The 27,662-nt window shown below is 37.2% G+C and overlaps 3 protein-coding genes across 3 annotated transcripts; 1 reads left to right on the plus strand and 2 right to left on the minus strand.

Annotated features, from left to right (window-relative positions):
* Positions 1–4,688: 4,688 nt before the first annotated feature.
* On the minus strand, positions 4,689–5,516 carry LOC101889511 (uncharacterized). The gene has a single exon (XM_005175586.3). It carries the CDS (start codon positions 5,497–5,499, stop codon positions 4,744–4,746), a length of 756 nt encoding a protein of 251 aa, XP_005175643.2. The 5' UTR covers positions 5,500–5,516; the 3' UTR covers positions 4,689–4,743.
* Positions 5,517–12,821: 7,305 nt separating this feature from the next.
* Positions 12,822–14,121, minus strand: LOC101890174 (uncharacterized). The gene has a single exon (XM_005175590.3). The coding sequence runs from the start codon at positions 13,669–13,671 to the stop codon at positions 12,916–12,918; it is 756 nt and encodes a 251-aa protein (XP_005175647.3). The 5' UTR covers positions 13,672–14,121; the 3' UTR covers positions 12,822–12,915.
* Positions 14,122–26,906: 12,785 nt separating this feature from the next.
* Positions 26,907–27,662, plus strand: LOC101890013 (uncharacterized). Its single transcript, XM_011294495.2, has one exon. The coding sequence runs from the start codon at positions 26,907–26,909 to the stop codon at positions 27,660–27,662; it is 756 nt and encodes a 251-aa protein (XP_011292797.2).

A 27,662-nucleotide genomic window follows, 5' to 3' on the forward strand; every position in this document is an offset into this window, starting at 1 on the left:
GAAACAAAGATGCCAAATGAGGGCCAAAATATGAAAAAAGTGACCTAGACGCCTAAAATAGCTTAAATCATACGATGGTTATATAAATATGAAATCGGGTTGTACCCTTATCCGTGAGTTATTATCGATATCATGACCTGCAAAAGCGATTTAAGGTATCTTAAATGTTTGGAAAGAATTTCTGGAAGGATAGAAATCCTTTTCTTACTAAAAGTCCCATTCGCTCTACTATTTTGGTATTTTACTGATTGTACTAACAAAGAATTTTGCATTTTGAGCTCTAATTGGACGGATCATTGTCACATGAAAGAAGTAGGTCCACGCTTTGAAATGAGCCCCATTAGACTTTTTCGGTCATTTTTGTTTGTTTAAATGTGTTCGCATCTTCCAGCTGAACTACGATGTAGGCCCTGGGGTTGAAGGGTAGATGTCAGTTAACATCCTATTTCGCACTTATTTTTTTTTTTTATTTTTTTTTTTGTGTTTGTGAAAAATTGTATATAGTGAAAAACTATTTTTTAGTTTGTTCACAAAAAAATTCACTGCATTCAATATAATAATACAAATTGAAAAAAATTGACAAAAGAAGAATAACAAATTGAAAAAATCTTCAACTTGTTCGCTGATTTTTTACAGCAAATGTTTAAAGATCCTTACAATGTTTGTCAATAGAATGCACTATTATTTTAAAATTCGATTCCATTGAAAATTATTTTTCGATTTTTTCCCGATTTTAAAATTTTTGCAATGAGACCTCTTTTTTGTGATTTTTTTAGAGATTTTGAAAACGTAATTATATTTTAACTTTGGCGCGATCGCGTTAAATTATTTCGATATTATCTATTCCGTTTCGCCGCCACACATTTCGGTACTATACTTCCATGTAACCCGCCATCAATTTCAGTTCTCAAGAAATGAAATCAATTAAATAAATTGGCATTAATATTCAAATTCAAAAATAAAATATACAAAACACTACAAATGTACATTAGAAAAAAATAAGTCAAAGTTGAAAAAAATCATGCAAAATAAAACATTACTAATGTACATTTCAAAAGTCAAAATGAAAATGTTAATATATCACATTTTTACGCGTTTTTTTTTTTTTTTTTTTTTTTGGATGTTATCCTTTTCCAAATTTGTCTGAATCGTTAAAATAAGTCCAGCGGTTTTTAAGTTATAAGCATAGTAACTAACACAACATTCTTTTATATATATATATATATATATATATATATATATATATATATATTGTATATTTTGTGCTAAATATACAATATCTTGGATATTAGCATATATGTAACGGTCAATGGTGTTTTTGTGGTTTCGCTGATATTAAAATATATTCGCACCATAATGGAATTTTTATACCCTCCACCATGTATGGAGGGTATATTAAGTTTATCATTCCGTTTGTAACACCTCGAAACATACATTTTAAACCCCACAAAGCATATATATTCCTGATCAGCATAAAATTCTATGTCGATTTAGCGATGTCCGTCCGTCTATACGTCTAACCGTCTGTGGAAATCACGCTAGTTTCCGAACGAAATGAAGTAAGTTGATAAAATTTGGTACCTCCCGATACTCGGTATTTTGATGATTATAACCACATCATTCACCGGAATTGTTTCAAATTTGATATTTGAATTTCATAATTGCTACTACAGGCTATGACAGAAAATTGTCTCTGCAAGTCCACGTTTTGATATAGCCCCCATATGGGTATTTTGATGATTTTAGCTACATTTTTCTCCGATTTTTTCAAGTTTCGCATTTGAATATTGTAATGGCTTATGACAAAAGTTGCATATGCAGAACCACGTCGTCGTATACATACGGCTACATTCGGTATGTTTAAGATTTTTAAACGGATTATATTTATTTATTTATTTATTTTTGTCTGTGCGGGTCCACGTTTTCGTATATCCCCCATATAACGGTACCTCCCGATACTCGGAATTTTGATGATTATAACGACATTATTCACCGGCATTGTATCAAATTTGATATTTGAATTTCGTAATGAATACTACAGGCTATGACAGAAAATTGTCTGTGCAAGTCCACGTTTTGATAAAGCCCCCATATGGGTATTTTGATGATTTTAGCTCAATTTTTTCCGATTTTTTCAAGTTTCGCATTTGAATATTTTAATGGCTTATAACAAAAGTTGCAAATGCAGAACCACGTCGTCGTATACATACGGCTACATTCGGTATTTTTAAACGGATATATTTATTTACTTATTTTTATTAATTTTTTTTTTTTTGAAAATTGCCGATGTCGTTCCTAATGGTAGAGGGTATTGTAAGTTCGGCCCAGCCGAATTTTTAGTTTTTTTTACTTGTTTTATATAAAATTATTATATATTTTTCCCTCTAAGTATTTTTCTACCATTTAAACCACCATTTAAATTGGTAGGATTGGTAGGATCAGCCCCAAACTCTTACCCCATTCAAAATTCCAAGTCGATTCTTCTGTAATCGTGACCTCTAGAACAACTTCTAAATCAAGAAAATTTAATTTTTTCAATTTTAACCCACAAATATTTAAACTTTTGTGATTACAACTGAACATGGACAGATGGGCACACATTGCGTTTCGAGGTGTTACACAATTTTTGGCCTAATCAAACTTATAATAACCCCAACACATAGTGTTGTAGGATATAAATATTAAACTCTTCAGAATTCTAATAATTAGACTATTCCAAGACCTGAAACATCAATGAAAATATTATAAGAGGGAGTTCACTTACATTTTATGTATCAAAATGTCGCCAAAAATCACTTCAATCGGACAATATTGCTTACACAATTTATGCCAAAATGTGAATCTATGGTAATGAATCTATATTAATGAAATAACCTTTTCGGTAAGAAATTGGGGCAGCACGTCCTGGTTCATTGGAGCCATGAACAATCGCAAACTTATGTTTACCATTTTTTGCAGAGAAGTTTAAAACGCCGGATTGCAAAAATAGCTTTAAATCTAAATATTGAAATATTACTCAATCAGGAGATACTTGGGGATATTATAGCCCATATTATACACCAAACAATCCATGTAGGTTAAAATTCCGGAAAATTATTTTATGCGACTTGTGACAGCGACTGTGCCCCATCCGTTTAAATTAAAGTTAAATTATAGGCCAAATTGAAGATGATTGACAGTGTCAGGTGCAACCATATTTGTTACAATGAGTTGCGATTTAAACCTGCTCATACCACTGTGCCACAGAAAAATTTTTATCTCAAATAGTTTGCTATATACTCGCAAAATTTATGATAAAGCTTTATATTTAATAAAGGCGTATGGATTACATGTAGAATCATTTGCTGAAAATGCAGGTTATATCGATCCATATCTTAGCACAGTCACCATAGTCTCATTTTAGGCAAATTTTTCATAATATTGGCTTGGAATTGTGGAAACATATTTTAAAAACTATCTGTAAAAATCATCTGAAATATATACTGATGTTCAAAATTATCCGTAAGAAGGTTTTCTATCCCTCAATTAGCCTAAATGCAGCTTAGCCCAATCGATTGGAAAATGTTGGCAAGACCCTTGTAGTAGGTAACTTGAGGAGGGTCTTTTATATGTGCGCAAATAAGAGACATTGACCTTCATTAAAATTTTTTGAGGTTTTCTACCCCCTTAGACCCCCCAATTAAGGCCAATTGAAAAATTTGGCCAAAGCCCTGAAAAGATATGAAATCAGGAGATGAGGATTACACCAACATGTGGGACTATATTGATAATTTTTTGTAAATCTCTTCTCATTAAAAACTCAAATGACCAAAATTAGCTGAAATTAGTATAAATAAGTAAAAAAGCATTGACAGAATACCCTCCAGCATACGAATAGATTTTACAAATTGAAAAAAACCGTTGAAGAATTCAAAAATAATAACAAGTAAAAAGCAAAAAATTCAAAAAACTAGCGGAATCTACCACTTAAATGAAAAATGTTATATGAAGACTATACGAAGACGTGGACCTGCATACAAAAATATTTGTCATTGGCTGTAGCACCCATTAAGTCCTTGAAATGCATGGTTAATTTTCTGTCACAAGTTGTAGTATCCGTTACTTATTTACAAAACGAAATTTGAAGCAATTCCCGTGGATAATTTCGCTAAATCCACAAGATATATAAGAATACCTGGACCTGTATATGCAATTTTCTGTCATACCCTGTAGTACCCATTAGGAATTTCAAATTCAAATATCAAATATTTCCATCGAAAACCCCGAATATCTTGATATACAGTTATATGGGATTTATACCAAAACGAGGACCTACATTGCCTTTTTTCAATATCAAAAGTCATGCAGACCAAACACATATCTGAACAATTTTTTTTCTTATTTTTTAGCTCACATTTCTTCGTTCGGAAGCATATTTCGAGGTTTTACAAACGGATATGGCTAAAATATACAAAAATGCGTGGAAAAATTAATAGTTATTGTTTGCAGTAACCATGACCTTGATAAAATTATAAAAAATCCGATTTAAAATAAATTTTTTATTTGAAGTTATATGAATCCTAGTCTTACTGTCTAACTGTTCACAGGCGCAGAAAAGACTTCACTTTCTTCACAAAAAAAAACAACTAGAATGTTTTTTTTTTTTCGATTAAATTTCAACAATTTATTTACCTAAAAAATTAACAACAATAGTCATACCTAAACATGCCATTTGTTCTGACATGCTTCTATAACACAGAGTTCTTAGTGACGGAAGATGGAAGCGGGCAAGTAGCTAGCACCAGGAGCAGAAGCAGCGGGAGCAGCAGCGGCGGGAGCTTGGGAAGCAAAGTTGAGGACTGGAGCAACACCTCCATTGATGCTGTGAGAAGGACCTCCCAAAGAATCGTATTGACCTTGGATAGCACGTTGAGCGTTGGCAGCATCTTCAGGAGTACGGTATTTGACGAAGTGAACCTCGGGTTTGTTGTTGTTGCCGGTGTTGAGGTTGTTAAGTTTGTTGGCCAAATCACCGAGATCGGCTTGCTTGTTGAGAACATAGATGGCGGTTTCTTGTTGACCAGCTTGTTTGGCCAAAGCCAAGGCAGCATCTTCCAAACCACTGTTTTCGGGGCCCTTGATGAAGATGACACGGAGACCTTGTTTCACAGAGTTGGCCAATTGGTCGGCGCTGGCGGGTTCATTGAAATCAGCATCATTAGCTGTGTAGGTGTAGAATTCCTTTTCGAGTTCAGCTTGAGGAGCAACTTGAGCTGGTGAGGTGAATGAAGGTTGACCTTGGAAGGAACCAGCACCGCCATCATAACTAGGACCAACATTGGAGGCAGAACCACTTGGTGCAAAGGATGATCCGGAGCTGTAGCTGGGAGCAGCATTGGAGGCAGCACCACCTGGTGTGAAAGATAATCCGGAGGAGGAGTGACCAACTGGTTGATAGTTGTAACCCAACTTATCGGCACAGGCAACAGCCACCAAACACAAAACAATGAAGGCGCGCATTTTAGATTTGTAGTTGATTGAAGATGTTTTCGTTTAAATATAACCTCTCATTGGCCGCTGCGGCTTCTTTTATATGATCAAAGTCGTGTATGACTGCTAGACTTTAAACTAAACGGAATATGAATTTATGAATAAATATAGGAAACATATTTCGGAAGTTAGCATCAAATTATGTTTTTTCATCAGCATTTTTTGATTAAAAATTATGCAAATATCTTAAACTGCTGATTTTTTACCACATAGAATGGAATGTACATTTACGTTTTGTAGGGGATTTCATTTCATATTCGATTTGAAAGAATTTGTTATTAATTAAAAAACTATGTTTATTTAAATTTTAACATCAACTTTATAAAAGCAGAAAGATTGTAGCCACAATTTACACAATTTTTTAAAAGACTTCCAGTTTTCAAATGGAATGTTGAAGTTTTCCATTACAACAAAATGTGCTGATTTGAGCTTGGGAAAGTAACACTTTTAAAAACATGTCCACAAGTGACGAAGACAATTTGCTATTTTGGGGAACGGTTCCTATGAGGAATATATATATATACCAAATTTCAAAAAATTATATTAAAATGCTGCTAGAATCATCAGAATACTAATATCTGGAGTTTCTGTTGTATGGCTACAAAAAAAACGTTGATCTGTTTAGCTATAGAAAAATGTGGACTTACACAAAAATTCTCTTGCTGTGTTAGTAGTGCATATTACAAGCTCTAAATAAAAGAATTAAAAATAATACTGAATATCGAGAGGCGCTATAAAAATATGGATCTATATAAAAACTTTTCTGCCGGAGAAAATAGTGGCCATTAGTAAGGCCCAAAAATTTAACTGCTATATTGAAAAATTTTGCAATTATCACCAAATCAATCACTAAAGCTACTATGTGGTGGAGGATATAAGAACTAATGTAGGTTATGTGCCAAGTCACCAAAACGCACAAAGAACATACATTGTTGAGATACACTGGATACAGTGCCCGAAGAGGATAAAACTTTATGTGCTTTATGAAAAATTGTGATATTCCACGTTGTTGTTGTAGCAGTAGTACATGTGTGTGTTTGTGTTCTGCTAATCTGGTTCCAGCTCCAGGTTTAGAAATTCGGCTACTTTAACGGGCTGTAGCCAGAGATCCTCTGGAGTGAGTTGGGTAGGTTTGGCTGAGCAATTAAAAAGGTGTAGCGTATTGTGCGGGCCGGGCAGGCGTCACGCACATCTTCATCAATTCGTGCCCAATACGAATTGAGGCGACTACACCATCCTGAACGTAATTGCGCCAAAACTACCCTGGTTTGTCTAGGCAGCTGACGTTCTTCGGCTGCAATGGATGGGGGGTGGACTCCGAGGACGGCATTCACTTTATAACTGCTAATAGCATCCGCGACTGCATCGGTGTGAATGCCACTTAGACCTGCCTGATAGGTTTCTTGATCTAGAGGCTCTCTCTTGTAGCGCTGGACCTCCCTCTCTTGATCATGTATGTTCTTCCTGACACGCCTGGGTGGGAGAGAGTTATCCACCATATGATGGTTGGGATGACTCTCACGGTAACACCCAAGCAGGTACTGCAACGAAAGCATATGATTATGCTGACGTAAGGGAAGGACTTTCGCCTCCTCATGTAGATGGTCCACTGGTGTCATGAGGAGGCACCCTGTCGCAGTTCTCAGGGCAGCGTTCTGGCAGGTCTGGATATTCTTCCACTGCGTAGCACTAGTATTCGCAGACCACACTGGAGCCGCATAGTTGACCACAGACCGACCTATCGCGTTATAAGAGGTCAACAAGGTTTCTTTGTCCGCACCCCAAGAGCTGCCGGCTAGCGCCTTGAGGACCTTGTTCCTACTTTTCATCTTGTCGCAGATAGCTGTGGCTTGCGCGGACGACTTGAACATGCTGTCGAACGTTACCCCAAGAATCTTGGGGTAGTTCGTGGTCGGTATTAGATTCCCCTCGACCTGAACATTCAGCTGTGTTCTCATCTCCGTAGACCATGTGGTAAAGAGTGTGGCCGTTGATTTCGTGGCGGATATTTTCATATTCCTCGCGTGGAAGTATGCGGCAAGCTCCGCGAGATAGGGGTTCAACTCTTCGCATATGTCATCGACCACTGGACCCGACGCCATGATCGTACAATCATCCGCATACGTTACGATCTCAATGCCGTCTGGAGGGCGAGGAATTCCGGAAAGGTAGAGGTTAAACAGTTCCGGAGATATCACCCCGCCTTGGGGAACTCCCTGTTTGGCTTTGGACTTCTTGTTCCGGAATTCCACGTACGATTGGCGTCCACACATATAGTTGATTATCCAACGTTTCAAACTTGGCCGGAGGGTAGTTCTCTGTACGTCCTCAAACAGTGTGGCATGATTGACCGTATCAAATGCCTTTGATAGGTCAAGGGCTACCAACACTGTTCTGTCACACGGCCTGTTCTGGTTCAGTTCTCTACTAATATGTGTGGAAATGGCGTGTAATGCTGTTGTGGTACTATGTTGTGGACGGAATCCATGCTGGTGGTTGGCAACTGTATAGCTTCCTCTAATGCTGGGGAGGAGTAAAGCCTCAAGTGTCTTTGCTACTGGCGACAAAAGCGAAATCGGCCTGTACGATTCGCCTTTACTGGCATCCTTGCCTGGCTTCAGTAGCGGGACCACCCGGCCAATTTTCCAGGTTTCGGGCACTATGTGGGTGGCTAGCGACAAATTGAGAACTTTCGTTAAGTACTCGACTCCCGGCGTATCCAGCTGCTTCAAAATTACCATTGAGATTCCGTCCGGGCCCAACGCTTTGGATGACTTAGCGTTACGGATGACATTTGCAACATCACCCATCGTAAACTGTGGTGGTTCCTCCTCGGCGGGAAGAGATCTGATACGACGTAGTACACTTCTCTTCGCCCTATCGCTCTCGGGGTGCTCGACAAATTGTCGGTTAAAATATTCCGCGCACCTCTTCGGATCAGTCACCGTTACGTCGTTAAAAGTGACTGAGGTCCTATCATCCTTTTTTCCAGGGTTCGAGAGCGACTTAACCGTTACCCACAGCTTACTCATATCGGTTCCAATGTTGCAGCACTTCAGATGGTCTAGCCACTTTTTCCTCTTATGCTCCTGTACCAACCGGTTGACTTCCACTGTCAAATCACTGATTCTAGGATCAGTAGGGTTGGTACGACGGAGATCATCACGCTCGTTTGCTAATCCCGCTGCCTCTGCTGGGAAGTTTGGTCTTATCTCGGGTATTCGACCAGCAGGTATATAGCGAGCGGCTGCAGCTCTGATGATGTTTCGGAAAATCCTTTCTGCTACCCGAACATCAGAAGGGTTGGGCAGTTCTCTGAAGCGGCGGTGAGCTTTCCCATGGTTAAGGAAAGTGCGGCGTTCAGAGGTTATGAAATCGGGCGACCTGCTTATGGAGACGATTATCGGGAGATGGTCTGAGCCAAGAGAAATGACGGGTTGCCAAGTCACGTCATTTATCAGACCGGGTGACACTATGGTTAAGTCTGGCGAACTGTGACACTCTCCTCTTATTCGGGTGGGGGCATCCTTGTTAACCGTGCAGAATGTGGAGCAGTCAATCTGCTCTGCCAGCGCTGATCCCCTCGGGTCATTACCTAGGACGGAATGCCACAACTCATGGTGGGCATTAAAATCCCCTAGTACCAGGCGGTTATTGCCTACCAATAATGGGCTAATATCAGGCAAATAACGCGGTTCACAGCTATTAATCGGCGGGATATACACATTAAGCACCTCTACCTCGGCAGTTCCACACTTGACTGCTACCCCCATACATTCCATGTATGGGTCACTAGAGACTAGCTCAAGCGAGATAGGTCTGTACTGAACAGAATGGTGTAACAGGAACGCTAATCCCCCACCTCCACTTCTGGTGCGATCCTTCCTTAGTACGTTGTAACCATAACAACGTTGTAGGCTGCAATTTTCATTCAGCTTGGTTTCCTGCACCGCTGCGATCTTAATATTCCTCCGACTCATAAATTCCACTATCTCATCTATTTTGCCTCGAAGTCCGTTGCAATTGAATTGCAAGAATGATGCACAATCCGGAGTTGGAACAGCAACATGTGGCGTTAGGTGCTGCGGTGTTGGTTGCAGTTCTGGAGACTGCGGTGGAGTGCCATACTCCGACGACGTCTCTGACGAGGACGACGAAGAAGAGGACTCGCTGGGGACTACGTTACTGCAGCAAGTCGCAACATAATCCCTTTCGCTGTAGTCTCGCAAACGCCTTAATCCGGAACAGTTCTTGAAGTGCACCCACTCTCTGCATCCATTACATCGCACCGAGACAGATCTGTGGTGGATGACGTTCTGACAAACCGAGCAGAACCAAGGTCCGGGGTTTTCCTCAATCCCGGCACGGACCAATAAAATCCGGAGCAAGCATTCCGGGATATGCTGCTCCCAATGCAGAAAAATAAACAAACACAAACGTAATGACTGTCGGTGTCACAGTGTGGACAAGCCCGATAAGAAAACACAAGGGTCCTGGTTTGTAGAAACAAAAAATAAAAAGAGAATACATTAAAGAACAATTAATATTCGTTGGCTTAACTACCGCCAAGAAGATATTCAGTTCAAGCCCTGCATTACCTGGTGGTAGTATGGTAAGTTCTAACTTCCTATGTGATTTTTGATTCAAAGAATAAGATTTTGTCATTATTCCTCTTCACCTTGGGAAGGAGTTTATATCAACTTTGTCATTCCGTTTGTAACATCCCTAAATATTCATCGTAGAACCCAAAAAGTACATATATTTCTAATCAGCATAAAATATATATAGGTACCTCCCGATATTCGGTATTTTGATGTTTTTTGCTACATTTTTTTGCGGATTTGTCTAAAAATTGATATTTGTGAGTCACGCTTGGTTCTAGCTCCGGTGGCGAGACATTGTTTGCCTAGGTTCACGTTTTTGTATGGGCCCATATAACGGTACTTCCCGATATTCTGTATTTAGATGATTTTTACCACATTTTACAAGGAATTTGTCTTAAAATTGGTTTTTGTAGGCTACAATGGGCTCTAGCTTGTGTGACGAAACATAGTATGTATAGGTCCCCGTTTTGATATAGCCCCCATATAATGGTACTTCTCGATATTGCGTATTATGATGATTTTTGCCACATTTTCCAAGGAATTTGTATAAAAATTGGTATTTTTGGGTCATAATGGGTTCTAGAAAACATTATATGCATAGGTCCACGTTTTTGTGTAGTCCCATACAACGGTACCTCCCGATATTCGGTTTATTGATTTTTGCCGCATTTCCCACGAATTTGTCCAGAAATGGATAATATCTCGTTTGGCGAAATTTTGAAAGTGTAGGTCCACGTTTTGGTATAGCCCCCCATATATAGGTACCTACCTGCCTCAGTCCCAATCTCAAACTTCATGTTAAATTACGTGTCGATTGTTGTTAAATTGTTATCTTTAGAATTGTTGGCCCATTTCAATCCCTAAATATTGGCGGTCACTCTTGAAAATGCAAAATTCCGCGTCAACTACAAATTCAGGTATTGTCAAGTTGTTGGTCCGTTTCAACTCCTAACTGCTATCATATCCGAAAATATAGCCCTATCGCAATGCGAACTTTTGTGAGTATTGGGCTTATAGCGTGGTTACAAATTACCATGGACAGACGGACGGGCATACATAGCTATATTGACTCAGTTAGGCGAGATAGGAAGATCCATATATAACATCCTATGGTTAGAACCAATATTTCGAGGTGTTTGGTCCAATCAAACTTATAATAGCCCACGCACATATTGTTGTAAGGTATAAATATGTGGATAAATGAACATTCGGACGGGCGGACGGACGGACGGACATGTATAAATCGACTTAAATTGTGATTCGATGGATATCGCCAAGAGCAACTATAAGTATATTACATTGTTGGGAAAGGTATAAAACCAGAAAAGAAGGAAATCAAGTTTATTAATATCCTTCACCATATAGAAAAATGTTTAATTTCAAAAAAAAAAAAAACAAAAAATAAAAAAAAAACAAGTAAGCAAAGGCTATAGTCGTACGGGGCCGACTATGTTATACCCTACAACACTACAATATGTTACAAGCCCCCTTTCCAAAATATTCCCAACACAATAGTCCAACGGATTGGTATCCTTAACCATTCTTGGTGGCGCGTGTTGAGTCCTGTTGAAATATCCAAGGTCTGCGGCTAAAATGTTTGAGTGCCCAAAGCTTTAATACACCCTCCAGAATATTTTCGCATTTATTCTGATGCCACGGTCGATTAATACGAGCAGAGAGCGACCATCGGCTGTTATGGCGGCCCACACCATCACCATGGCCGGATCTTGAGTTCTGGTAGCCTCTTTAGCAAGTAAACGCGATCATTTTGTTTCTTTACAAACTGCTGGACAACGAATGTTTTCTTATCGGAGATAACCAAATTCGGCAGTTCACCACTTTCGGCCAAGCGAAACAACTCTTTAGTTCTTTTGAGTCTATTTTCTTTCTGTTGCGGTGTAAGGTCTTGAACTTTTTGGAATTTCAATTGATTTAGCCCGAGCTCATTTTTCTATTTTTGCCGAATGGAATATTGCGATATGTTCAGCTCATGAGCTATTTTTCGGCCACTGCGACGCAGGTTTCGATCAAGTCGCTTTTTTTCCTTTTCGAACCATTTCTGCTGATGTTTCTGTTTTCTTCCGTCCACTTCCTTGACGTCGGGCTACGCTACCAGTATCAAGGTAACGAGCGATGGTACGAGACACATAAGATTTATTCACATTTAAATGCTGGAGTGCTCTAACGATATCCACTTGTGGTTTTCCAGCCAAATATAAAGAAATAACACTATTTTTCTAGAAAATTCTCACTAAAATGTTTTTGTACGTTTGGAATAATTTTAACAGCTGTCGGACAAGTGGCTTAGAAATGACAGCAGTCTGAAGTTGGTTGCAGTTTTTTTCATCTCACTCTGTACACCCTCCAGATTATTTTCGGGATAATATGCGGCATTTATTCTGATGCCACAGCCGATTAATACGAGCGGAAAGCGACCATCGGCTCACCCTGTATCTGTTAATAAGAACTATTATATGCAACAAGTTGTTTTTTCTATTTAATTAATATTTTTTCTTCTTTTTGAATTGAGTTCCTTCATAAAAAAAATTTTCAAAAAAAAATTAGACAGCTGGTAACTCTTCTTTAACCTTTCATTGCACCATGAACAAAATGACAAAAACTTTTCCTATGCATACTTACTAGATGTAGAAGAAAATTCAGCACTTATTTCATATGTTTACGGTTTTAATATCAACAATTTATTAACCTACACATTTATCAACAACAGAATTTATAATTAAACATATCAGTCTTTCAGATATGCAACTATAACAATGCCTTCTTAGTGACGGAAGATAGAAGCGGGCAAGTAGCTAGCACCAGGAGCAGAAGCAGCGGGAGCAGCAGCGGCGGGAGCTTGGGAAGCAAAGTTGAGGACTGGAGCAACACCACCATTGATGCTGTGAGATGGTCCACCCAAAGAATCGTATTGACCTTGGATAGCACGTTGAGCGTTGGCAGCATCTTCAGGAGTACGGTATTTGACGAAGTGAACCTCGGGTTTGTTGTTGTTGCCGGTGTTGAGGTTGTTAAGTTTGTTGGCCAAATCACCGAGATCGGCTTGCTTGTTGAGAACATAGATGGCGGTTTGTTGTTGGGCAGCTTGTTTGGCCAAAGCCAAGGCGGCATCTTCCAAGCCATTGTTTTCGGGGCCCTTGATGAAGATGACACGTAGACCTTGTTTCACAGCATTGGCCAATTGGTCGGAGCTGGCGGGTTCATTGAAGTCAGCATCATTAGCTGTGTAGGTGAAGAATTCCTTTTCGAGTTCAGCTTGAGGAGCAACTTGAGCTGGTGAGGTGAATGAAGGTTGACCTTGGAAGGAACCAGCACCGTTACCGTAACTGGGAGCAGCATTGGAAGCAGAACCACTTGGAACAAAGGATGATCCGGAGCTGTAGCTGGGGGCAGCATTGGAGGCAGCACCACCTGGTGTGAAGGACAATCCGGAGGAAGAGTGACCAACTGGTTGATAATTGTAACCCAACTTATCGGCACAGGCAACTGCCACCAAACACAAAACAATGAAGGCACGCATTGTTGATTCTTTGTAGTTGATTGAAGATCTGTTCGTTTGAATATGATCCGTAACTCCGACAGCGGCTTCTTTTATGTTTTTCACTTCGCCGACGAATGGAATGTCTCAGATGATCTGCTTATGCATTTTTCAAATCATAATCTATTTGTTGTAGTAAATTGATTAAGCCTATTAAAACCGGAAGTTTCTAATGACGATTTTAATTTGAAATTAATATTCATAAATGCCATAGATTTTATGATATTTTTATTTCGACTTAATTTGATTATGTATTCATATTATGATATTAAATATAATAGCAACTGCGATGAATAGTCCCAAAAGTGTTTGTGAATATTACAGATTATTGGCATTTAGTTCAGGTTTCGAGTTTTGGCGTATTCTACGACCTATATTGAAATTTTATGGCCAACATTGTTCAATTCAAACCACTTTCAGAACAACAATACAATATGTCCCATTGCTAACAAATCAGATACATTATAAAAAAAATAAATAAATTATGACACTTAAAATGCAAAATAGAAAAATTTAATGGAATTTTAAGAATGTTCAGGAAAAATTATAATTGGTAATGAAAATTCGGTATTTTATGTTCTTAATGGAAGCCGATCCCACTAGCAGTAAGTTATCCATACAGGTCTAATGGATTCGTAAATGATTTTAATTGGAACCGAGTTGTTCGGAATAGGCAAAATATACAGGTAATAATCCAAGGAATTGACCAACAAATTATGTAATCGCACTCCCCCAATTTCAGGTTTTTTTTTGTTATAAGTTTGATTTGGGCCAAAAATTATGTAACACCTTGAAATTTTGGTTTCCCACATAGAAAAGTATATATGGCGGTGGAATTATTGTCAGAATAGAAGCAGATGCAGACGAAAAATTTTCCTGATTTTGTTGTTGCTCTAGAGCCCAGAATTATAAACCAATTGACGCAGAAGTTAGCATGGCGCTAGAGCTAAGGGCATGACAGAAGCCTTACAATATTTAATCATCAACGGGTAATATTTGGTAGGTGAAATAGACCATAACATAAAAATCAAATTTTCCATTAAAACGCGAATTCTGGAGAAATCACAAATAGACGATAAGGTCAATTCTGACTGTTACATAGATGCCGATAGTAAATATATCGGATATATATATATAGCGAAATGTATACATAGTGTGTGTACAAAGGAAAGTGATGTTAGCTAGAAAGCTTAAATCTCAAGAATGGCTGGACCGATTTTGAAAAACTTTGTCAATTCAGAATGCCCTCTTGGCACAAGATAAAAAATCTAAAAAAAAAACATAAAAAAATGCCAACAATGATGTCAATATAGATTTTGTAGCGTTTTGTGATTTTTATACCCTCCACCAAAAAAGGTATGGAGGGTATATTAACTTTGTCATTCCGTTTGTAACTCATCGAAATAATCATTTTAGACCCAACAAAGTATATATATTCTTGATCAGCGTAAAATTCTAAGACGATTTAGCCCTGTCCGTCCGTCTGTCCGTCTGTTGTAATCACGCTACAGTCTAAACGAATTAAGATAGGAAGCTAAAATTTTGCACACATCTCTCTTTTGTCTGCAGGCAGGTCAAGTTCGAAGATGGGCTATATCGGTCCACAATATCGTATAGCCCCCATATAACGGTACCCCCCGATATTCGGTATTTTTATGATTTTACCCACATTTTTCAACGGAATTGTCTGAAAATCCACACAAGGAGTTCCTTGTGGGTACTTTATACCTCGGCAGAGAATTATCTATATAGGTCCACGATATCGTATAGCCCCCATGTAACGGTACCCCCCGATATTTGGTATTTTAATGATTTTGCCCACATTTTTCAGCGGAATTGTCTGAAAATCCACACAAGGAGTTCGTTGTGGGTACTTTATACCTCGGCAGAGAATTATCTATATAGGTTCACAATATCGTATAGCCCCCATATAACGGTACCCCCCGATATTCGGTATTTTGATGATTTTAGCCACATTTCTCAACGGAATTGTCTGAAAATCCACACAAGGAGTTCCTTGTGGGTACTTTATACCTCGGCAGAGAATTATCTATATAGGTCCACAATATCGTATAGCCCCCATATAACGATACCCCCCGATATTCGGTATTTTGATGATTTTACCCACATTTTTCAACGGAATTGTCTGAAAATCCACACAAGGAGTTCCTTGTGGGTACTTTATACCTCGGCAGAGAATTATCTATATAGGTCCATAATATCGTATAGCCTCCATATAACGGTACCCCCGATATTTGGTATTTTGATGATTTTACCCACACCTCCTCCTCCTCAAAATGAAGTGTCTATATAGGTCCACGATATCGTATATCCCCTATATAACTGTAACCTCCGATATTCGGTATTTTGATGATGTTAGCCACGCTTTTCAATGGAATTGTCTTAAAATCAATACAAGTAGTTCCTTGTGAGTACTTCACCCCCTGAGAGAGAATTGTCTATACAGGTCCACGATATCGTATATCCCCCATATAACGGTTCCTCCCGATATTCGGTATTTTATGATTTGACCCACATTTTTCATCGGAATTGTCTGAAAATCCACACAAGGAGTTCCTTGTGGGTACTTTATACCTCGGCAGGGAATTATCTATATAGATCCACGATATTGTATAGCCCTCATATAACGGTACCCCCGATATTCGGTATTTTGATGTTTTTAGCCATATTTTTCAACGGAATGGTCACAAGGGGTTTCATTGTACACAAGGGGTTCTTTGTGAGCACTTTACCCACCGACAGAGAATTCTCTATATAGGTTAACGATAAAGTATAGCTCCCATATAACGGTACCCCGCGATATTCGGTATTTTGATGATTTTAGCCACATTTTCCAATCGTATTTTCTGAAAATCCACACACGAAGTTCCTTGTGAGTACTTTACACGCAGACATAGATTTGTCTTTATAGGTCCACAATATCGTATATCCCCCCATATATCGGCACCTTCCTATATTAGATATTTTAAAGATTTTAAAAGAATTTTTATTGGATTTTATTTTTTTGAAAATTTTCTAATTCGTTTCAAATGGTGGAGGGTATTCAAAGTTCGGCCCGGCCGAACGTACTGCTTTTTTACTTGTTTTTTTTTCATATTTTTATCGTATGCGATTTTTTCAAATTTGACTTACAATATTGAAGTTTATATTTTATAATATTTTTTCACCTTACAACACAGGTTGGGGTAATTATATACAGATTGAAATAATCGTCCGTTTCTATTGCTTCTTAAGGTGTCCGCAATATATTTAGGGGTTGAAATGGACCAACAACTAAACATGTTCCTGATTTTGCAACGTTTATAAAGATCACAAATAGAAACCACGAAATCTCGCATGAAGTTAGAGTTTAGGGCAGCGAGTAGAATGGACCATGGTTTTGTGTGAAAAAATACCAAAGTCGAACTGGCTTTTTTTATTCTGATTTCGACGAATATAGCCAAATTTGAACGAATATAGCCAAATAACGCAGACAAGGTAATCATATAGCTGGTTCTAAATTTGAAGATACAGAGGCGCCTCTTGCTTTTGGAGACGATCGCAAAATATTTAGGGGTTTAAATGAACCAAAAACAGAAACATTTTCCTGATTACTGTGACATCATTTCAAAAGCGATATCTTCCAAAATGGATTTGGACATAAAGGGGCTTCTAACATATTGTAGTCTTGTAGGGTATCACATGGTCGGCTCCGCACGACTACAGCTTTTGCTTACTATTTTCAATTTGTTTTTCTTCTCGGTCAATTTTATATAATGTAAGATTCTTTTCAATTTGGCTTATCATATAGAATTCAATCGATTTTTTTTGTGAACAACATAAAGAATTATTTTCACCATATAAAAGAAAGTTATGTTAGTTATTACACTTATAACTCAAGAACGGCTTGACGGATATTAACAATTAATACAATTTCGGAATTTGGCCAATAAGAATGTATATAAAAATATCTTTTTGGGGTAAAACACTTCACTTCTCAATGGCGAAACACTTTTGAATTCTGAATGAATAATATCAAAAATGAAATGATTGCGCAATACGATGTTAAATGGTGATCTATCATGTCTACAACTGGCATCTAGCTTTCAATTCCAGGACCTACATCGTTCTCCAGCTGGAAGATGCGAACACATTTTAACAGACAAAAATGAACGACAAAGAGATATGGGGCTTTTTTCAAAACATGGACCTACTTCTTTCATAACAATCCGTCCAATGAGAACTCAAAATGCAAAACTTATTGGGACTGCAATCAGTGAAATACCAAATCTAATGGGCTCAAATTGGTAGAGCGAATTGGAAATCCAGAAATTCTTTCTAATCTTTCAAGATACCTTAACAGGCTTTTGCACATCATGATATGGATCATAACCCCCGTATAAGGGTACAAACTGATTTCGGGTACAATTTACATTTTAACCACATTTTTCACACTAATTGCGGCAAATGTTGGTAATTTAAGAAGAAAACAATTTTGCAAAAAAGTATCACTTTTTGGTTTGGTGTTACAGGTTATTGTCCACATAGGTATTTATTTAAGTTTAGTCCCCGCAATAAGTGTACCCAACAATATGTGTAAGTGGATTTAACCGCTTTCCTAACCAATATCTGGTCAGAAAATGTATTCTATTGACCAATGTCTGGTCAGAAAAGAAAATTATGTATTCTATTGAATTTGTAACCCTCAAGAGAATGTTGGTTGGGAACGTAGATTTGGGAAGTACGTTTATATAAAATAAACTCTGAAATGTCAAACTTGGACTCATTCAGTCGGAAATTGTGCCAGAAACATGAACAAATTACGAATATTAGAAAATAACACGGGACCGATGATGAAAAATATGGACTTTATGGGGTCTCCAACGCACAATATATATGACAAAAAAAAAATAATTGCCATCATAAGGTAATGGGAGTAAAAGAGTAATTATCTTTGGCTATTCTGAAATCAATTATGAGGTGGACAAAACTAAATACCACCCAGCACGGCATCCTAAACATTGGAAATACAAATTCCAAATTGTAGCACATTTGAATGGAAAACGTTGCTCTTCACAATGTCAATTATGGATGTTCTATATCATATAAGTTTTTAACACTCAAATTTAAGCCGTTGGCTGAAAAATAAGATCAGGCTATTCAAAATATCTAAAACCGACCGAAAACATGGGAGAATTGCCTCTATCATCGGGGACATACTTTACGTGCATTTGAAACCATTTCGGTGCGGCTTGTCGATAGTAGAAAGTTAATTTCTTCAAGTAAAATGTACAAACAATTTGCAGAAATGAAGCCGTCGCCAGTGGGTCTAAACATGCGTACGTACTTGAATTCGTTCGCAGAGAAAAATTGTATAAAGTGTATAAAAATTGCATATCACACATTCTAGGCGGTCAATTGACCGGTCTCAAAAGTGAAATATAATGTTCAAGATATTGCATTTTGGGCATAAAAATTGAATATCATCTCACAGTAGAGCTTACCATTTACGGTGGCATTAAATTTCCCAGCATCTTTGAAAAAGAAAGACCCAATGATGCAAGCAGCCCATAAACCATACTAAACCCCAACTTTTTTTCGGATTCATTGGTAGCATTGACTAATCTTCCCCCCAAAATGGATAATTCTGTTTATTGACGTACCCATTCCGCCAAAAATTAGCTCATCGATTGTGTTTCGATACTTCGATAATAAGTGCTTCTTCCAACTTCACCAACTTTCCTCATTCACCAAAATTATTCATTCATTACTTGCACCAGCTTTATTTTGAAAGGTTTCGCTCCTAAATCCTTTGTCAAATTTTTTCACAATGTTGAGCAAAAGAGTCCCAAAACTAAATATTTGGAAATTTTCAGCAACATCTGTTTAGCAGTTTTTGAGTCTATGTGTTCCTCTTTTATAGATATACTAGCTGAACCCGACGCACTTCCCTACCCCTTCTGATTTTATACGCCATCAAAATTTTATATACGAATATTTTGTGGAATAAAAATAAATAACAATAAAACAAATTCAAGAATTAGAAAAACGTATTTATTGTAATACTTTAATGCGTAAATAAACAAATCGTTCGGTCTATCAACGCGTGAACATGCCAGGCACAGCTGACCATGAGAAAAGCAGGAACATTGTCCTTTGGATTTAATAATTTCATAGCAAAAGCCAAGCGTGTAGGAAGTTGAGTGGCATTTACATTGCAATTACTGAATTCGAGGTAGCAACATACTTCCCCGTAGTAATGCTATCCTCAATTAAATTTGTTGTGTATTTTATTACTGTTACCCTAACACCATTGCAAAAGCCTTGTGGGACAAAATCATATCCCAATCTGAACTGATTTTACTATAATTTGACATCCTCCTCCGAAAAGGATAATATCAAAAAAATTGGGTAAAAATGTGATATATAAACATTTTCATTTTGACTTTTGAAATGTACAATAGTAATGTTTTATTTTGCATGTTTTTTATACCCTACAACACTTTGTGTTGGGGGTATTATAAGTTTGATTGGGCCAAAAATTATGTAACACCACGAAATATTGATTTCCCACATAGGAAAGTATATATGGATCTTCCTATCTCGCCGAGCTGAGTCGATCTAGCTATGTATGTCCGTCCGTCCGTCTGTCCATCTGTCCATCTGTCCATGTTACTTTGTAATCACTCTACAGGTCGCAATTATGACCCGATCCTCACGAAATTTAAAATGTAGGTGGGGTTAATGTCAGAATAGAACCCTATTTCTTTTGGAGATAATCGCATAATATTTAGGGTTTGAAATGGACCAAAAACTGAAAAATTTCCTGATTTTGCAGTTGCTCTACAGGTCACAGCTATAGACCAATCGAAGCGAAAGTTAGCATGGGGCTAGAGCTTTGGGCTGGGCAGAAGCCTTCAATTTTGATGGTCATCGGGTAACATTTAGTGGTTGAAATAGACCATAGCATTTGTGATAAATAAAAGTCAAATTTTCCATTAAACCGCGAATATTTTTAATGCCGCCGAAAGCACAAATAGACGAACAGGTCAATTCTGACCGTTACGTAGATGCCGATAGTAAAAATATCGGATATATATAGCGAAATATGTACAATATATATACAAAGGAAGGGGATTTTAGCTAGAATGCTTATATCTCCAGAATGGCTGGAGCGATTTTGACAAATTTTGTAAGTATAAGTATAAAATCTAAATCTAAGTATAAAATCTAAAAGAATCGCATAAAAAGATGCCAATAATGATGTTCATATAGATTTTGTAGTATTTTGTGACATTTTTGTATTTGTTCATATTTTTTATCGCATGCGATTTTTTCATTTTGACTTATAATATTGAAGTGTAGATTTTGTAATATTTTTGCACTTTATAACACAGGTTGAGGTTGTTATTTATCCCCACGAAATTTTTCACAAAGGTAGGGTTAGGCTCAGAAGGTCTAAGCCTATTGTTTTCAAAGATGTCCGCAATATATTTAGGGTTGAAATGGACCAGCAACTCAAACTGTTCCTGATTTTGCAGCCGTTATAAAGGTCACAAATAGAAACCAAAGGACACGAGATCTTGCATGAAGTTAGAGTTTAAGACAGCGGGTAGAATGGACCACTACTTTTGTGTGTCAAAAATACCAACATTACTTAGAGGCGATATCCGAAATACACAATAGGCGAACTTCTGGCTTTTTTATGCTGATTTGGTTTACGAATATAGCCAAATATCGTAGTCAAGCAAATCATATAGATGAGTCTAAATTTGTAGATGCAGAGCGGGTTCTTGCTTTTGGAGGTGATCGCAAAATATTAAGGGGCTAAAATTAACCAATAACAGAAAAAAATTCCTGATCACACAATTGAAGCCAATCGACACGCCTGAGAAGGGAGTTAAGGGCAGGGAAGGATTCTAGCATTTTGGATGACCATTGGATTATATTTAGCTGTAAAATGGACCACAACAACTAACAGCTCGACGGAGTGCGTAAATATTGGCAAATGTCCCTAGTCAAAATGCTAAGAGTAATATCTAGGCAGTGCTCCGTGACATAATTTCAAAAGCGAAATCTTCCAAAATGGGTGGAATGGACATAAGGGGGTTTCTAACATATTGTAGTGTTGTAGGGTATCACATGGTCGGCTCGCCCGACTATAGCCTTTCATTTTGACTTACTTTTTTCTAATGTACATTTGTAGTGTTTTTATACTTTATTTTTGAATTCGAATATTAATAATTTATTTAATTGACTTGATTTCTTGAGAACTGAAATTGATGGTGGGTTACATGGAAGTGTAGTACCGAATTGTGTGGTGGCGAAACGGAATAGATGATATCGATATAATTTAACGCGATCACAGCAAAGTTAAACGATAATTACTTTTTCAAAATAGCTAAAAAATCACGAAAAAGAGATCTCATTGCAAAAATTTTAAAATCGGGAAAAAATCGAAAAATAATTTTCAATGGAATCGAATTTTAAAATAATAGTACATTCTATTGACAAACTTTGTAAGGATCTTTAAACAGCGAACAAGTTGAAGATTTTTTCAATTTGTTATTCTTTTTTTGTCAATTTTTTTCAATTTGTATTATCATATTGAATGCAGTGATTTTTTTGTGAACAAAATAAAAAATAGTTTTTCACTATATACAATCTTTCACAAACAAAAAAAAAAATATGTGCGAAATAGGATGTTAACTGACATCTACCTTTCGACTGCAGGGCCTACATCGTGGTTCAGCTGGAAGATGTGCACGCATTTAAGCAAACAAAAATGTCCGAAAAATCCTAATGGGGCTCATTTCAAAGCGTTGACCTACTTCTTTCCCTCCTTCCATAGTTATTTATTTCTATTTAGTCGGATTAATATTTATATTAAAATTTGTTCACCTTTATGAGCCAGATTTGTGAAATATTATGCTATACAAAATTTGCATGAAAGACTAAAACTACGGGCCAGCAACGCGGACCGAGCCAGCTAGTAAATAAATAAAATAAAAATATTTTCTGCACAAAAAGAGAAGTAATAATCCGATTTTGCTCCAACTTTGCAAATCTTAAAAGTTGCGTTAGTCAGGTGCAAAAATGGATAATATCATTCCATCCATCAAGTACCTCCCCCACAAAGGGGTAGACATTTTGAATAATTATAACTCTAATTAAATGTGATGTAAGAATCCGATTGTCTTAAAATTTCACACATCTCAATATGTTTATGAACCTCCCCCACAAGGGCTCAATATGTTGAATATCCATGAAGCTCATAAAAAGCGAAATTAACGTCCATTCAAGACTTGGTACATCTCAATATTTTCATCAACACAAGATCTGTTATAAAGATTGTAGAGATCGGAAAAACTTCTTTTTTTACCAACCCCACATAAGGTTCTAGATTTTGAAAAACAAAATGCTCAAAGAAAGCGAAATAAGCATTCAACACTCTTCAAATTTCACACATACAAACATTTTTGCTAATACAATATCTGTTGTGCAGATGATATATATCTGTGAACGCCTTTTGATACCTCACTCCCTTTGATACTTTAATCTGTTATAGTTTGCGAAACAAGTCAACGATTCTTTGCAATTTGCTATACCTAAATATATCTCTCTTTGCCAGAAATCTTAGATGAATATGGAATTTATGAATATCCATATAATGGATATAAATGTTCGTTTTTCTTGTTAAATAATAACCTACAACACTATGTGTGGGGGTATTAAAAGTTTGATTGGACCAAAAATTATGTAACACTTGAAATATAGGGTAATATTTAGTGGGTGAAATAGACCATAACATTTGTGTTAAATAAAAGTCAAATTTTCCATTAAACCGCGTACACAATACAATGTGTATATACCAAGAAAAGATCTGCAGCCGTTATAAAGGTCACAAATAGACACCAAAGGGCACTAAATCTCGCATGAAGTTAGAGCTTAGGACAGCGGGTAGAATGGACCACTACTTTGTGTGAAAAATACCAACATTTACATTCTACCGAAAAGCTGAAAATAACTTACAAGCGATATCCAAAATACACAAAAGACGAACTTCTGGCTTTTTATGCTGATTTTGTTGACGAATATAGCCAAATATCATAGACAATCAAATCATATAGATGAGTCTTAATTTAGAGATGCAGAGGGGCCTCTTTATTTGGAGATGATCGCAAAATATTTAGGGGTTCAAATGAACCAAAAATGGAAAAAAATTCATGATCACACAATTGAAGCCAATCGACACGCCTGAGAAGAGAGTTAAGGACAGGGAAGAATTATAGCATTTTCGACGACGATTGGATTATATTTAGCTGTAAAATGGGCCACAACAACGAACAGCACGAAGGAGTGCGTAAATATTGGGAAAATGTCCCTGGGCAAAATGCTAAGGGTAATATCTGGGCAATGCTCCCTGATATAATTTCAAAAGCGAAAACTACCAAAATGGATTTGGACATAAAGGGGCTTCTAACCAAAGACATAGAAGTGTAAAGATAGGACAAGACAAAAATAAAATATGGCAACCTTGTAAAAATGCCTCTGTTGTTACGATATCATAACAACATAGTTACCAATGTTAATTGATTTAAACCGCTAAGGCAATATGCAAATTTTTGGAAAGGTCTATGGAATAGAATTTTGAAACCAAAATTTCGAATTTTTCAAAATTTTATTTGTTATTCGTTTTTGTAATTGGGGTTTTTATATTAACATGTCTCTGCCATATGCTGTTACTCTATGTATTGTAGACACAAACCATTTGCTCAAAATGCATTTTGTCTAGTCTTTACCATTTTAGGTCTTTGTTCTAACATATTGTAGTGTTGTAGGTATCACATGGTTAGCCCCGCACGACTATAGCTTTTGCTTTCTTGTTTTATAAGTATTAGATGAAGCATGAAAATGGAATACTTCGGTCGACTATACTTGGTACCTGAAGCACATGTTAACATTTTTTAAAAAGTATCATATATGTCATGTAAAGTGAATGAAGTTAGCAATATAGTCCAAACCTGGCACGTCGCAATATTTATATCATATTTATTTAGGTCCGATGCGAAATTACCAATATTGGCTCATTCCTTCGGAACCTACACCATAAGGGATTAAACATTTGAATAATCATTACAAAAGTCAAAATATGTTTAAAATAATCGTAAATTGGCTGAGGGTATACATCTGTCGGCACAACCGATAGATACTCTTCAACTTTTTTTTTATTATACCCTACAACACTATGTGTTGGGGGTATTATAAGTTTGATTGGGCCAAAAATTAGGTAACACCACGAAATATTGGTTTCCCACATAGGAAAGTATATATGGATCTTCCCATCTCGCCGTCTGTCCGACTGTCCATGTTAATTTGTAATCACTCTACAGGTCGCAATTATGGCCCGATCCTCACGAAATTGAAATTGGAGGTGGGGTTAATGTCAGAATAGAACCCTATTTCTTTTGGAGATGATCGCATAATATTTAGGGGTTGAAATGGACCAAAAACTGAAAAATTTCTTGATTTTACAGTTGCTCTACAGGTCGCAATTATAGACCAATCGACGTGGAAGTTAACGTTAGGGCTAGAGCTCAGGACTGGGAAGAAGTCTTCCAATTTTGATGGTCATCGGGTAATATTTAGTTGTTAAAATAGACCATAACATCTGTGTTAAATAAAAGTCAAATTTTCCATTAAACCGCGAATATTTTTGATATCGGCGAAATCACAAATGGACGAACAGGTCAATTCTGACCGTTACGTACACGCCGATATTAAATATATTGGATATATATAGCGAAATATGTACAATGTGTGTATACAAAGAAGGGGATGTTAGTAAAAATGCTTATATCTCAAGAATGGCTGGACAGATTTCGACAAATTTTGTCAGTTCAGAATGGCCTCTTGGCATAAAAGAATAAAATCTAAAAAAATCGCATAAAAAATGCTAATAATGATGTTAATATAGATTTTGTAGTCTTTTGTGACATTTTGTTATTTTTTCATTTATTTTATCGCATGGGATTTTTTCAATTTGACTTAGTATTGAAATGTATATTTTGTAATATTTTTTCACTTTACAACACAGGTTAGAGTTATTATATACATTCTGCTAATATCGTTCGATCCTCACGAAAAAGGGTAGGGTTAGGCACAGGTTAGGCCTATTGTTTTTAAAGATGTCCGCAATATATTTAGGGGTTGAAATGGACCACAAACGGAAAAAAAATCCTGATCACACAATTGAAGCCATTCGACAGGCCTGAGAAGAGCGTTAAGGATAGGGAAGAATTCTAGCATTTTGGATGACCATTGGATTATATTTAGCTGTAAAATGGACCAAAATCAACTAAGAGCACGACGAAGTGCGTAAATATTGGGCAAATGTCCCTGATCAAAATGCTAAGGGTAATATCTGGGATGTACTCCGCAACATAATCGTAACCGTATCTTTCAAAATGGATTCGGACATTAAAGGAACTTCTAACATATTGTAGTGTTGTAGGGTATCACGTAGTCGGCCCCGCGCGACTATAGCCTTTGCTTACTTGTTTAAAACATATTATTTGTTTCGTTTTTGTTGCAGGTACAATAAAAACTGTACCAAATAGCAATTTTTGATTTCCAACTATGTAAGTTCCTCAAATACAATAACTTACAAATTTATTAATTTTTGCCATTCCCCTGAGCTCAAGATGAGATCAAAAAAAAAATGTAACACAATATTAAGTACAACATGAAATGGAAATATGACCACTCGGAGTATGGGGTTTTGAGTAATCCCACTCTTTGAGTAAAAGAGGGATATTAGCGTAAATAGCAAGAATGCTAAAATATTTTCGGCAAGTGAACCCTGCTGAAATAACAATTTACTTTTTTTTAATCCCATGCAACAATAATGCTACATTCTACTCAAAAGTGATTAATTATTGGCTTTCAAGCCCAATGAATGCAATAGTTTCTTCTCAAATTAATTCACATTTTACAAATACACATTTTATGCAAAAGATAAACTGTTGGTATCTCTGACAGCGATATTTTCAATAAACAATAAAAAATGCAAATTTATAATTTTTTTGCTTCTTTTTGGTTAAGCCAATTTTTGCACGATTGTTATAAAAGATATAGTGTTGAACAATTTGAAATCATAAACAAACGAACGTTTCATCAAGCAAGCACCAAAGAGTAAATTAGAGAAATCGAAGAAGATGCGTGCCTTCATTGTGTTGTGTCTGGTGGCTGTTGCCTGTGCCGATAAATTGGGTTACAATTATCAACCAGTTGGTCACTCCTCCTCCGGATTGTCTTTCACACCAGGTGGTGCTGCCTCCAATGTAGCTCCCAGTTATAGCTCCGGATCATCCTTCACACCAAGTGGTTCTGCCTCCAATGTTGGTCCCAGTTATGATGGCGGTGTTGGTTCTTTCCAAGGCCAACCGTCATTCAACTCACCAGCTCAAGTCGCTCCTCAAGCTGAACTCGAAAAGGAATTCTACACCTACACAGCTAATGATGCTGATTTCAATGAACCCGCCAGCGCCGACCAATATGCCAATGGCTTGAAGAGAGGAGTTCGCGTTATCTTCATCAAGGGCCCAGAAAACAGTGGTTTGGAAGATGCTGCCTTGGCTTTGGCCAAACAAGCTGGTCAACAAGAAACCGCCATCTATGTTCTCAACAAACAAGCCGACCTTTCTGGCTTGGCCAACAAACTTAACAACCTCAACACTGGCAACAACAACAAACCCGAAGTTCATTTCGTCAAATACCGTACTCCTGAAGATGCTGCCAACGCTCAACGTGCTATCCAAGGTCAATACGATTCTTTGGGTGGACCATCTCACAGCATCAATGGTGGTGTTGCTCCAGTCCTCAACTTTGCTTCCCAAGCTCCTGCCGCTGCTGCTCCCGCTGCTTCTGCTCCTGGTGCTAGCTATTTGCCTGCTTCCATCTTCCGTCACTAA

The sequence above is a fragment of the Musca domestica genome, unplaced genomic scaffold, assembly GCF_030504385.1.
Source record: "Musca domestica strain aabys unplaced genomic scaffold, Musca_domestica.polishedcontigs.V.1.1 56, whole genome shotgun sequence".
Classification (NCBI taxonomy): Eukaryota; Metazoa; Arthropoda; class Insecta; order Diptera; family Muscidae; genus Musca; species Musca domestica.